Source organism: Bison bison, unplaced genomic scaffold (genome assembly GCF_000754665.1).
Source record: "Bison bison bison isolate TAMUID 2011002044 unplaced genomic scaffold, Bison_UMD1.0 scf7180017864035, whole genome shotgun sequence".
Classification (NCBI taxonomy): domain Eukaryota; kingdom Metazoa; phylum Chordata; class Mammalia; order Artiodactyla; family Bovidae; genus Bison; species Bison bison.
In genome coordinates this window covers 12,432,980-12,448,335 of record NW_011494607.1, presented here as the reverse complement: position 1 = coordinate 12,448,335, position 15,356 = coordinate 12,432,980, and the positions used below count along the sequence as shown (strand labels likewise).

The 15,356-nt window shown below is 33.4% G+C and overlaps 1 protein-coding gene across 1 annotated transcript in view; it reads left to right on the top strand.

Moving 5' to 3' along the window:
- Positions 1–15,356, top strand: part of EPHA7 (EPH receptor A7) — a 209,628-nt gene that overhangs the window by 171,985 nt on the left and 22,287 nt on the right. The window contains 5 exon segments of the mRNA XM_010834724.1: positions 1,730–1,854; positions 4,457–4,640; positions 9,993–10,101; positions 10,703–10,758; positions 15,099–15,224. Of these exon segments, the coding sequence (XP_010833026.1) occupies positions 1,730–1,854; positions 4,457–4,640; positions 9,993–10,101; positions 10,703–10,758; positions 15,099–15,224 (600 nt within the window).

Below are 15,356 nucleotides of genomic sequence, written 5' to 3'. Positions count from 1 at the left end.
CCTGGAGGAGGGTATGGCAAGCCAATCCAGTATTCTTGCCCCGACCATTCCATGGACAGAGGAGCCTGGTGGGCTATAGTCCACAGGGTCACAAAGAGTCAGACACGACTGAAGCAATTTAGCATGCAGCATGCACAGATTTTATGAGTGGTTTTAAGTAAATTAGACTATTAGAGATTACTGGCTAAGTATCGATAAGACCTTATCTCACCACTAGTTGAGGTTTGTGTTTCCAAGGCTGTGGTTTGGGGATGCAACTTCTTGAACCACATAGTTGCTGAGATGCTAAAAATGTTTTGGGTGGAGAGATAAATCACTTTAGAAACAAATATTTCTTCATTGCATATATTAAGGTTTTAAAAGTCATGGAAAAAAATAAGATTTTTTATTAGAAATTGGCTTTATTGGAAACATATCAGAAACACAGTTAGTCTGTAAACACAGTATGTTGAGTACTTCAGCTGCATGCCCCTAAAGGGAAAGTTGTTCCACTTAATCTGCCCTAGTTGTGCTTTTGTTAGTAATCTGAGAGGAAATGGGAGTCATGCATCTTCCAGGTCCTTCCCTCAAAATCGCCAAGCCAGAAAGCTGTGACAAATGTTTTTTCTCGACATTGATATAAGAAAATATTAAGAAGTAGAAGAAACAAAATAAAGCCAAAGGGATAAACATCAGAAGCTTGCTTAAACAGCTTTAGCCCCATTTAATTGCTTTTCTGTCAGCAGGATTATTAACAATTTTGGACATCTGAAAATTAAATTAACAGCCTGAAAATATTTTACAGAATGAGATAGAGCATGATACATGAAACATAATGACCCCACTGAAATTCAGCCAAGCCAGTGTGACTACTCATTTAGACAGAGAAGACAACTAGTTAATCATCACTGAGCAAATTAGACAGAGCAAATTAGTTTCCTACATTCCACAGTCTTAGCTACCAAAAAGAGTATATGCCACTAATTAGGATGAAAGAATTCTAAGCATATTATTATCTGTATAGAAAGAGAAAGCAAAATTATAGCTTGAATTACTTCTATTAAAGCTTGAAGCCTAGGTTACATAGGTATAAATTACATGTGCAAGCATTTGTGTGTGTGTGTATATGTGTTCACACATACATATTGATATTTAAGTAACAGAAGCCTTGGCATTTTCTTGCATCTTGACCTAATGAAGTATAAATTTTTTTTCAAGGTTAATTAGAATTCTTGGGAACACACTCACACACACACAGACACATGCATGTCAAACATAAAACCATCTCTTTTAAAGTGTGATTCCTTTCATTAAAGATGAAAGTAGCCATTCCATATACTTTACCTGGCACAGTGTTAAATTATTTTTTCTTTTAAAAAGTGTATTGTCATTGTATATGAAATAAATATTTGGACTTAGTTTATCACTGGAGATTAATCTGAAATCATATTTTGTAGCCTTAATTAGCATTTATTTGCTTGTCATTCTCAACCCCATCGTTTCCATTTTCACTAACTTGAACAATGCTATCTTCTGCTGTTTGCACTTTAATTTAAATTTCTATTAAGGTTTATGAACAGTAATAAGGTCCTGTTTGAATATTCATTAGCTTTTGAATTGTGAGCTATGAAAAGGTGCTTTCTTTTACCTTAATGAAACTGGCACAGCATGGGACTGATCAGTTGTGACATTTGATTTGAGGCATCCAGTGAATTTTCTCATTGTTTATTGACACATCTTGTCCAAACAGCTCCCTCGCAAGTGAGCGGAGTAATGAAGGAGAGAGTGCTGCAGCGGAGTGTGGAGCTTTCCTGGCAGGAACCCGAACATCCCAATGGAGTCATCACCGAATATGAAATCAAGTATTACGAGAAAGTAAGTGCTAAGAACCTCTGAAACGTACAACCTCGTATGATGCTCGCTGTGTCTCATGTCATCCTACTGCACTGTCGACTAAAGCTAGTCATTATAATACCAACTGCTTGGAGCTACTTCAAAATGGATAGTTGATGCTAGCCAATTTTAATAACCCTCTCCCTGAATCTCTGGCTCATTATTATAATGATGGTTTCTGTGAATTAAGTTTTTGTGTTACACCAGTGAAAATATTCCACTAGTAGTGTGTTTAGGTATTCAAGTTTTGATATCCTAATTATTAGATGTAGGATGTTTAGTACCACAGAAACCACAGAGCCCAATGTGTTTCTGAAAATGTTTCTTTCAGGTTATCTATTTGAGCCCTTCATGACTTATTTTATGTATGTGGTTTCATTGATAATGATGGTGGCCTCAAATAATTTAGTAATTTGAAAAAAAATAAGACTATTTTCTGTAATAAATATGTAGTCAGGTGATTATATTTCACTCTGTTAAATTCCTCCTGAAGTTATACTAATCATGCTAATTATGTCTATCATTTCTTTACACCCCTCTCTCCATGAAAAAGTAGTGTGGCTAAACTCAAGTGCTGCTCCCTCAGTCGCCTGTAATGGCTAAATTTTAGTAAATAGTAATGTAACTCCATGTTTGAGTTTATTTACTTCTGACCCATCTAGAGAAAGACAGAAAGACTGACACACCCCTGTTCACAAATATTCTACTCTCCGTCTCACAGAAAACCTGATTCAAGGTTTGAAACATGGAACTATTATTATTACTAGTAGTAATAGTAATAATGTGTTATTATTATTATTATTGACTTAATTAGCTAAAGTGCTCTAATATACATAACCATTTTAACCATTTAGATAGAATTTCACAATAGAAACATGAAGCTCTGTAAATATTTGGGGACTGAATTGACTTGATTAAATCACTTAAATGCATATAGTGCTAACCCTTGGCAATGGATACTTGTTTTTCACTTTAATGGAAAAACAAAGTTTTTAAGTTTGTTATATTTTTACTTATTATTTACTTTATGAATATATAACTTCCATGGCCAAAGTTACATTTTAAATACTTCATTTTTGTACTAGAGGATATACTTCTTATCCCATCAAATGTATTTCTAAGGGGATCCTTGATTTTAGTTTTGGTTTTGTTATGTCTGTTTTCCAGTGAGCTCTGACAGTTACAGTTTCTTCTGAAATTTCATCAGATTTCAAAAACAATGAAATGTGTTTTAAAAATATATTAGGTGGTAAGTGAGAGTAAAGTTTCTTATAGTGCAACACAATATTTTACAAATCTGGAATAAATTTGATTACTTTTTTACATGGTAGAAACAGAATATCTGTTTACTGAATTTGCAAATTACAAAATAATATTACAAGTAATACTATTGCTTTATAATATATGTAAGCTTGTGAGATATATATATATGTAAAATTATGTCATCTAATATCAGTTTTTCCTCATTCTTTTATTTTAGATAAATATATATTTATAATATTTTTATATATTGTATATATTTATATATATCTTTTATAAATGATTATAATGCAGACAGTATAAATCAGCTTTACTAAGTCCAGTTTATGTATACATTTATTTACAGTTTTGCAAATATTATAATTCAAACAACCAGTTTGACATTTTTAAATTTCACTGAATATTTTTATTACCAGGCACAGTTGAGGGCAGGTTTTATTATTGAACAAGTAAGAACCTATCTAGAATCGTATATTTTGCCGAGTAGTTTTTATAACTTTTTTTATAAAGAGCACATTAGAATCATATCAACTTTTAAATTTTTATTCATTTAAATATTGTTTTATGGAGTTTTTATATTCTTTGAATTTTTATATTATTCTTACTTATCATATATAACATGATAAACACATTTTTAAAGTCTGCAAGTCTCAGTTTTCATATCTGAAAAATGGAGAAACTAAGATATTTAAAAAACTGCTGAATCATAAAGTATCTAATTCTTTGTTTTATATTTAAAACATTAAGTCTTACATTGATAACTTCAAATATTCCATTAAATGCTGTTTAGCAAAAGTGGTTTTATTCTGTGAGAAGTGTAGGTTTTAATGAAAACAATTGATGTCTCACTATGCTGGTGGTGGTTAGCTAAATTTCTTGATTTAATACCTTTGTTAATTTTTAACATATGGTTTGCTTGCTGAATAACATTCAGGAATGATATTAAGAGAACTGTATCATGAAGTGAAGATTTCTACTGAACCATAGATTTTACAAATGGAGTTATATTTTGGTCAAAAGGATATTTGATTATATTTATGACTAATAGTTCTTGCCAATGTGCCCTCTACCAACAAAGCAACGACTCAAAACATCATAAATGTTTTAACAAAATTATTTATCTTTGAAATGTGTAGAACAAAGGCACGTGGTCACATTTACATTTTATATTATCTGAGAAACGGCTCAGTGTTCCAATATTCCACAGGGTACAATGTAGCCTTTATAAAAACAATGCAGCAAATTGAAACAAATTGCAAGAATTGGCTGTCAAATTGTCTGGTTGTAATCACAATTAAATATTCCCTGTATATATTGTTTCCAGGATCAAAGGGAACGGACCTACTCGACATTAAAAACCAAGTCCACTTCAGCCTCCATTAATAACTTGAAGCCAGGAACAGTGTATGTTTTCCAGATTCGGGCTTTTACTGCTGCTGGTTATGGAAATTACAGTCCCAGACTTGACGTTGCTACACTAGAGGAAGCCACAGGTAAAATGTTTGAAGGTAATTACCACCTTTGGTTTGGATTCTTATCTCTATAACGCTGGTGTAATTTTTATTTCAATATTGAGTGTCATGATTTAGTTCAAGGTGATTTTTACATTTAAAGGTGAATGTATGTGCTGTACTGTGCTTAATCTCTCCGTGGTGTCGGGCTTTTTGCGACCCCATGGATTTTAGCCCACCAGGGTCATCTGTCCATGGGGATTCCCCAGGCTGGAATACTGGAGTGGGTTGCCATGCCCTCCTCCAGGAAATCTTTCCAACCCAGGGAGTGAACCCAGGTCTCCCACATTGCAGGCAGATTCTTTACAGGTGAGCTTAATCAGGGAGGCCCTGAATGTATGTGTACATATAAATATATATCTATATACTTTGTAAAGGTTATTCAGAATAATAATTTAAAACTTGCTATTTTGTGATGTTATACACTTTGTCTAATTTCTTTAATACGTACTGGGTTTATTTTGAGAAGATTAAGTCAGAAGCAGAAGCAAAGCTTGCTCAAAAGTGTATTTACACAAGCTGTCTTCGTAGACCCTCAAATGATCTTCTAGTTGTCAGGCAAAGCTGCCACTTCATAGACACCCCTAAATGAAGCCAGAAAGTATACCAAGATGGGCCACAGAAAGATAATTTATAAAAATCAGGGTTAATTGAAGCTACTTGAATTTTAGCAATGATTTCGAAACTTGCCATTCAGGAGGAAGACTTTGTATTTATTTTTACTTTTGTCATCTGTTTTTTTCAGTTTTATGAAATATTTCAAGCATAGTAAATAATGTATTTAAAGAATATATGAAATATTAAGAAGAATAATTAAATATCTCTGTATATACCACTCAAGCTTAAAAATAGAACGTCACCAAAATCTCGTCTCCTTTACCATTTGGTGTTTTATAATGCAACATAGGATCATAACAAAAAATACATGTAACTAGAGTGTATCACAAATAAACGGATGTATCTTAGGCTGCACGTCCCGGTTTACTGTAAGAGGACAAGTTTAGAACAGCTTGAGTACCACTGCTGGCTGTTCTTCAGCTAGGTTGAAGCCTCAGGGTATGTTTCTGTATTTTGAAAGTTTTTTATTTCTCTCAATGTTATTCACATACAAGGTTCACCCAGCTGTTACCTCCTTCTCTCCTTGCCAATCTAATTTTTCATGGAATTCTACACAAAAATTAGCTTAAAATAGTATATGATTTCCTTTTTTCAATTTTTAATAGGAAGTTTTTTTAATAAATTAAATCAATGCAACTTTGATTAAAGAGTTTGATTTTGGGAGAATATTTTTCTAGATATTCTAAAAGTTAGAATAAATTGGTATTCTTTTACATTAGTTCATGCTTAGTAAGTTTCTAACAGTAGTCTTTTTTTCAAAATATTTTGTTATATTTTTAAATTGAGCAGTAACTCTGGCAACCTCAAATAATAAAACATATGTTGAAATATATTTTAAATGTAAATCAGTTATATAGAATTATAAACACAAAAGTCATCCATTGAAAAAGATTTCTTATAACTTGGTGTGATAAATTTAGTATTCTTTATTCTCTTGCCTCCAAAACATTACAGTCTTTTACTCTATCAACATTTAAACATTTGAGTGGTCTTCTGTTAAATGTATTCTAAGTAGTTTTCCACTTAGACTGATCTTCTGATATTTTACTTTGTAGTTTCTAATATAATTAAACAATTTAAATGATTTTTTCATATTCTACTGATTAGTTCAAACTTAAAGAAACATCAGTCAGTTATACTTACCCAAACATTCTTTATCAGTTAAAGCTTGAGTTTAAAATCTTTAAAAAATTAGTTTGTGTATTTTCCTGACTTTGTAAATTAAGAATATTGGGCCAAACTATTATTTATTACCTACTGAATCCCAGGGACGGAGGAGCCTAGTAGGCTGCCGTCTATGGGGTTGCACAGAGTTGGACACTACTGGAGTGACTTAGCAGCAGCAGCAGCAGAAATTCATGGATCTTATTTCGTTATTTAAAAATGAAATAACTAACAATCATAGAGATTGACATGAAGTAGTAGAACCCAAATGAGCACATGAAACTAATGCTAAAAATGCATTTTGCATTAGAAAGGATTTGGTGATTTTTATCATCAGAATATTCTCTCCACTGGAAGGTGAAGTTTGATGAAAGAACAATCCATATCTCCCATTTGCTTTAGTCTTACAAGTGCCTAATATAGTGCTTGACACATAGAAGACACTCATCAAGTAAGCAAGAAATGAATACCTCACATTAATCAAAAAAACAAGTTATCAGTATCAGCTGAAGCTAGTAGAAATGTCCTTGGTTTCACATTTCAGCTCTGCCATGTCTGGCTGTGGGACTTTGGATGAGCTATTTCTCTGTGCCCAAGTTGCTAAGAGAGTGATACCCAACTCTCAGAGCGATTGTGAGGATTGAATAAGTTAATGTACACAAAGTGCCTAGCACACAGACCGCTTTGAGTGTCAGCTTTCATTATTTAATACAACCATTCTCAAGTGTTTTGGTCTTGGGAAGCCTTGCTGCTGCTGCTGCTGCTAAGTCGCTTCAGTCACGTCCGACTCTGTGCGACCCCATAGACGGCAGCCCACCAGGCTCCCCCATCCCTGGGATTCTCCAGGCAAGAACACTGGAGTGGGTTTCCATTTCCTTTTCCAATGCATGAAAGTGAAAAGTGAAAGGGAAGCCGCTCAGTCGTGCCAGACTCCTCACGACCCCATGGACTGCAGCCTACCAGGCTTCTCCATCCATGGGATTTTCCAGGCAAGAGTACTGGAGTGGGGTGCCATCGCCTTCTCCATGGGAAGCCTTACAAGCTATTAAAAAATATTGAAGATCCCCAAGTAGATTTTGATTATTTGGGTTACATTATTTGATATTCACCATTTTAGAAATTAAAACTGAGAAGTTTTTAAAACACAAGTATTCACAAGACACATTTCATTAGCCAGCAGAATGATGACATTATCACTTGTCATCTAAGTTCTGGAAAACTCAACTGTGCACTTGTGAGCATGTGAGAGTAAGTGAAAGAGGCAAATAACATTTTATTATGTGAAAATAGTTGACCTTGCAGATTCCTTGGAAAGCTTCTGAGGTTTCCCAGACATGCTTTAAGAACTACTGATTCAGCACACAGGTTACTGTGCTAGGGTTTAGGGATGCACAGAAACACACAAGCACATTTGATGTGCTCAGTTAGTGAGAGAGACTTGCTCACAAGTTCTGGCTATACAGTTAAGCACTGGTAGAGTGCACAGCCCACTGCTATCATAGTGTCAGGAAACAGTGACTCTTGTGCTAGGAAGGAGGGCTAGGAAGATGATCCACCCAAAAGAAGTTACTTGAGCACTGATTGGAAAGGGAATTTAAACATATTATTCCATTTTACATATATCCTAAAATCCCCTTCTACACAGAACCACTGCTACCAATTTTACAATTTTTAAACTGTGGTGTAGTGATTATGACATATAAATTATTTTTAAATGTGTTATCCATGAAATAGATGAAAATATGAATCATAAATAGTGACTACCATAAGATTAAAGTGTGATCCTAACTATATATAAAAACATATAAGTAAATATTCACAACTTCTAATTCACCATTCACCTGACTTCAGTTTTCTCATTGGAGTTGTGTTTCTGAAGCTAAGGGCAGAAGGGAGTCTAAGACAAGCAAAGAATTAGACCCACGGGACAAACTGAATGGAAATAATTTCAACACATACGTGTTTAATTTTTTCCTTCCTTGTGAACAAAACTACTCCATTCTTTTTCCTATCTAAATATATATTAAAAGAAAGATAAAAACAAAAAACAACCAAACCAAACCAACAAAATTACTTGAAGTCATCTTTTCTCTGTTGAATCATAATAGGCTGTAATTCAGAAATTAAAGCTTTAAAGTTGTTTTCTTTTTCTTCTTTTTCCTTTTCCCTTGTTTCATTCTCTTGGGGAACAAATCAGCAGGTCCTGACTTAGGGAGTGTATATAATATCTCTTTTCAGAAACTTATTTCACTGGAGCTATTTTTACTGTCTTTTCAACATAAGAGCTATCTATAGTTAGCATAAGTATACAAAATTAAGAGACGAGTTGTGAAAAGGAGGGAAACATAGATAGAGAAAGACCAATTAAAAAAAAAAAAAAAAACACCTTTATGTTGCCTATTGTGGCAAGACACATTCTGCCTACATTTAATTTACTGCTCTGGAGACCAAGTCCCTTGACACCACTAAGAATGAGTCGTATTTTCCATCCTACCTTAAAGTTTACAGATGTTGATTGTTTCAGAAATAAACAAACTGTATTAGTTTTCATTATATTAGATATTAATCTGTAACTGAATCATCTATTGGAATATACATTTTCACTGTTTTGTATCCATTTGGTTATTTTATTAGGTTTATACTAGTATTGAAAATAGAATATTCTGGGGAAAATATGACAATTGTGAATTGCCAGATAAGTAAAACTTCACTAATTTGGAAAAATACAAGTGAGAAGGCCATGTGACTTGATGAAGAATAAGAATCAGAGGCTGCTTTAAAGGACATGTAAACATATACTGCTCCCAGAGAGACTCTCAGAAAGATTCAGCCGGGTTTGCCTTAATGAGCATAGAAGAATCACTTAGTCTTGTACAGGAAGTGTCTACAATTGGATAATGCTAAAATGTTTTTTACAGTACTTGCAGAAAGTTGGCTCTTCCATAAACAGCCTAGCTCCTCTGTAATCTTAAACTCTCAAATGTGTGCATTGCATACTTTGTCAAATTAATATAAGTAATTCTGTTTATTTTCCTGAATTAAGGTGAATTATAAATTCATATTGATTTGCTATGATTACATCATGATTCTTATTCTATATTGATGATGTGAGAGATAAATCATTTAAGGTACTTTGAAAAATGCTGAGAGTATGTTATTTGGGTTTGTTTGTTTGTTTTTTTCACACACCAGGAAACAGATACAGTGGGATCAAGTACCTTACTGAGGGGAAAAATGGGGATTTACTAGCAATTGTAAATGAAAAATCTTTATTTCTTGGATCATAACTAAGTTTCCAACAATTAAGCAGGGGACTGCCATTCAACAAGGCATTTTGCAGGGATCTTTCCTAGCTGAAGAATATAAAATAGATGAAAGTATTGTTCTTACCACTTACTTAAAATGTAAAAAATAAAGATTTATTTAAATTTGTTACAATAGAATACATTTATTTAAGTTAAAGGTGAATTTAATAGCATAGATATCTTGCTTATAAGATTTTGCCTAATCTTTCAAGTTGAATAGTATTGAGTATTTTATTGAGCCTTCTTTTTTGTTTGTTTACAGCTACAGCAGTCTCAAGTGAACAGAATCCTGTTATTATAATTGCTGTGGTTGCAGTGGCCGGGACTATCATTTTGGTGTTCATGGTCTTTGGCTTCATCATTGGAAGAAGGTAGAACACAAATTCGTTCTAATCTCTAACATAAAATGTATTGATTTTTCAGAATTATGTCAGCCTATTACTTATTGTTTAGTTTAGAATGTTAACTAGTAAATGCAGTTATTCTTTGTCTCATATGAAACACTAAAGGTCAATAAATTTTCATTCTCCCAAGGTTAGAAGAGGAATGAGTAGTGTCATTTCTATTGGGTGACTCTTTATTAGTTATTTTTTAGAGTTCGATTTTTATAATAAATGTAGGAGATACCTGGGGAAAGATTTACTTTTTTAGTTAATGGTTTCTGGAAGCCATTTAAAATCTGTTGTTGCTGTTTTTCAGGAAAAAGTATAAACAAATATTCACTCATTGGTAAATATAAATCTGTTAAATAGGTCCCTTCCGCACTGTATCACACTTTATATTCTTTGCATTTTTCAAATCATGTGAATTGCTATATTATTATTGAGTTCAGAACTATGGACATAAAGTTTATGTATTTTGTTCATAGCTCCAACTAGCAAGTTCTTAAGTAATTAAGATATATCATACTGAATTTTAAATACACAAAACTAGATTATTGATTGAGATCATCAAAATTTTATTTTTTTCCAGGCACTGTGGTTATAGCAAAGCTGACCAAGAAGGGGATGAAGAGCTTTACTTTCATTGTAAGTGTTTGGCTTTTCTTTATTTATTTACCCCAGTTAATACAGAAATCTGATTGTCAGTATTGGCATGAATAAATTCCTGATGCATCAGGCTTGAAAATATACCATGAGCTCAAAATGTTGCTTTAAAGCATTTGAACAAATATGTAGAATGAAAACATTATGTGAATTCTTTAAAAATATATTCAGAAATGTAATCTCTCATAAGAAATTTTAATATAACTGAAAGGATATTCAGCAGCTTTTATGTCACAATTGTTCCTTTTGCAATCTTTGCCCAAGTGTTTCATATCATGCTAATAATGATTCATTAAATGTTGCATGTGCCCATGTTCTAGCTCAGGAATTCATTTCAAGTTAGAAGGACAGGCCCTTTTTTCTACCCAGTGAGTGATGCTATAATGAAAAACTAGACTAATGAGCCTCTCTCTGTCCATCTACTATAAACTGGCCATCACAGGTAGATATTTTGAGACACAAATAGTGTAATAATAGGATTCAGTACTCTGATGTTTTCCTGTGGATTTGAGCTACCTGATTCTTAAAGTTCATTTTAGAAATTATATCAGAACATAGCTCAGGGAACCAAAAAAAATAGATGTTCAACTGCATTAATCTTATTGTTATTGCACATGAATGGCAAGTGAAACCCTGAGAGCTTTGAGAGTAAATGTTGACTTTTTGCACCCAAAGTAAAATCCAATGGATGATGCTCTTATCCAAATCCAGTATTCCTATTTTTAATCCTTGAAAACATTGAAAGTAATTTTATGTATAATTTTTCTTAGTAACCATACTCTTTACTAAAATTTCTCATAGGTAGTTAAATTTTCTATAAATGGCATAAGAATGACATCTATTTTTGTGTTACTCATCAAATTCTTGTGTCAGTATCTAAGAAGATATTGTCATGTCCCGATTCTTAAGTCATGGGAAGATGTAGCATCAATCAAGGAAGTGTGTGGTTGAAAAAACACAATGTGAACACCATTATTATCATCCCTAAGTTTCTTCAGCATGTTATTAATTGTTGAACCAACAGTTCCCTTGACTTTAGTTTTCAAAAGAGAAGTGTCTTTATATAATCCATATTCAAATCAATGATGAAATTGTAGAATTTGAACCACTGAAGGCAGGGAGGGTATTAGGACTCTAGAAATTATAGTAAAAGTTATGACCAGAGGGGGCTTTATCATGATGATTAAGTTTCAGGGCCCCTGGTTTTCGCAGACTCCTTTCAAGGCCCTGGAAGGGTCCTAACAAGTTAGGGTGTAGAATCTTTTTCCTTAAAGAGAATATCCCAAATTGCAGAAGGTTTAAGCCTCACTAAACTTAAATCTGCCCCTGATTATTGCTGAACACATGTGATTCTATGACTCCTCTCCTGGGATTATTGACATACTCCTAATGCTGGTGCTTCCTCTTGCTAACTGGCAGTGATTTTGTGACAAGTCCCAGTGATGAGAGTACCATAGGCTGTTTATAGCTAGAGGATATGCAGAAAAAGTGAAAGTTATATTTTTTTCTCTTTCATGACATGAGAGAATACTTTTAACACTTCCCCAGACAGGAAGGAGAGGATCAAAACTTGAATGCCTTAATTTTTGTGTCAAGTTTGTATATAGATGACAGTAAACATATATAGAAGAGAGTAACATAAGACCATAGTTCCTGGAATCCTAGATTCTACCCATATGTGAATAATTTGATGGAAGAATCATTTAATAATACCTTAATCAGTATGTCACTTTTCTTTGCTTATTGAAGATATCCAAGACATCCCCAAATGATCAAACGCTGCCTCTTAGTTAATTTGCTTTTAGCTTGCAAGTTAATGCTGAAGGTAAATTAAAACATGGCTTACCTGAGACATGTTGTATAGCTTTCTGCCTAACTGTCATCATTCACTTTTAATATTTTGATGTCATTCCCTTTTTTCACATTTGACATCCAGTTTGTAATTAGAAAAAATAAAGCTGCATGTTTTACCTGCTAACATAGAAAAGATAAACTGGAACTTGTTGTGTATATAAAGTTTTCATCTCTAGAGCAAAATATCAGTGGTGGTTTTAAGATATTTAACATTCATGAGAGATGTAAATGAGATATTACAACACAAAAAGCTCACACTCTTAAATCAAGATAAGCAACAAACCAAAATATTCAGAAACTGTGTCAAAATTGTTCTTATTTTAAAACATCCATTTTTAAACGAATAATGAAAGAAATACACTTAAGATATCCTATCTTGGTAAATCCTTGATATTTTTGAATCACCCTTTTTACAAGGATATCTTTTCTTGTCATTTGATGAGAACCAGGCATTTTATTTGATTTTATGACTGTATTTATAGTACCTAAAGTACAACACTGTGGTCACCAGCTATTTACAAGTTGGTGTCCTTTTATTCCTTTAGTATACAGACAATTTTCTTAGGTGCTAAGCCACCGGATTGAATTTTTACAGAAACATGAAAGCAACCGTTTAACTAGCTTTTAGAGCACTGAATTTAATAGAATGTCCAGTCATTTGTACCAGGTGCCCTCCACTCTCCATGGCCCCAAGTGCTACATTTAAAGATATAAACACAATGGAGGAGTTTAGTGAACCAATTCCAATTTACGTTTTGTTTCCTCCTACCATTTCTTCTAACAATGTCTTCGAATCCAAGCTGGGCAGTATTTCATGTTTTTATGCCAAAATTGCTCTGGCCTGTCAAAATGTTTTGTGACAACTTGAATAAAGAACCATCAGAGACCCGTTTGAGATGCAGAAGGTTACCTCCAATCTAGCTCCCTTATCGCAAAATCAAACCAAAAAAAAAAAAAAAATGAAAGAAAAAATAAAAAGGAGAAGATGGCTCATTCTCCATCTGCCTGCCAATCTAGGAGGTTAACCTATTGTTTTCTTCCCTTCTCTCTTTTTCTCTTCCCCCTCTCTTCCCTGTACTCCTTTTTCTCTCTTTTCTCTTTCTATCCCCTCTCTCTTTTCTTCTTGTGTTTTTTTTCTCATGTTCAGCTTTAGTAACAAATGAGCATCTGTCAGTTTTATAAACTGCAACAGTAATTGTTTAAGACAATCAATTTTGGATAAACAATCAACTACAACAGAATAAATCAAGATTTTTAAATCCCATTTTTCCTTTATACATTCTGCTTCTTTTTGTTTGTTATGTGTTTATTTTAAAAATATAATTTCAAGTTGATGTGATGACATAAGCACAGTTAGGCTACAGTGTAATACATAAAGAAATATATTGTTCTCCAAATAGTAAGATTTAATGAAAAGATTGTTCAGTGGCTTTGTTAAAAAACAATAAAGTTTTTTTTGAGGATATAGTGTAATTATTTTCATTGCATTAATATAACCAAATATATGCCTATCTATCTTATCTTTGTCTTTAACCAAATGATTAGATTTGGAATACATTATTGTAATTGATTTAAAGTTGACATAGCATTATCTGTTACCTGCATGCTTCTGGGTGCGTTTTAAGACAATTTTAACTTTTAAGATGATTCTATGTTGTTTGAATCTTGACTACCTTTTCTGAGGTGTATTGGCTACCTCCTCATAGCAGTTAAGAACTTCCAGAGCCTTATAATTGAAAGTTCATATAAACCATTCCTCTTTCAAATTGCTGTCATACATGGTTAGCAGATCCCAGGAATATTGTAAATTTTCTAACTTTATTCTGCACTTTGTACATTTGGCTTCTATTGCCCTTCAAGGTGAAGAAGAAACTGTGTCTTTAGTAGATTTCTCTCTGGTTTTGTGATAGCAGTCCCTCACAGCTTGTATTAATTTTATGTATATGTCAACGGTGGTTGGTCTTTAAAAAAATAAATCAAAAGAATAAGTAAGATGTCTAAATGTTTTTAATATTACTGTCAGTGTAGTAGGCTACCTGTAAATGAAATGTCTTCTTTTCCCAGTGTATTAATTTGATTGATTGACTGACTGATAGATTTACAAATGTGTTTCCAAGTCCATTACAAACCTCAATATGGCTTGAACTATGCCATGATAGCAATGAATTTAATTAAATCTCCAGTCTGATAAGAGTCATGTCAGAGAATTTTGGTGCTGTCTTTTGTTGATTTACTGGAAAAGCAATTCAGTTAGTCACCTATGAGCTGGATCCTATGTTACCTATAGAAGCTTGCAGATAATACCTATACGCCTGCAGACTGAAGTAGTCTGTTAAAACTGCTGTGAATCAGGTGATGTGGAAGCAAGTTCACTGTTCCAAGGAGCACTCTGCATAATGAAATTCCTGGGCTGACTGCACAATAAGTGCTTTGCTTCATCACAGTCATGCTTTCTTACATCATTACAGTTAAATTTCCAGGCACCAAAACCTACATTGACCCTGAAACCTATGAGGACCCAAATAGAGCTGTCCATCAATTCGCCAAGGAGCTAGATGCCTCCTGTATTAAAATTGAGCGTGTGATTGGCGCAGGTAAGGCTGTTGTAGCTTCCTTGTTCAGCTGTTCCATTTAGCCAAGATCGAAAGTCATACATCATAATGACAGGCAAATAATTATACCTCAAGTATAGAACCTTTGCATTTACCTGAAATGTTGGAAGCAAT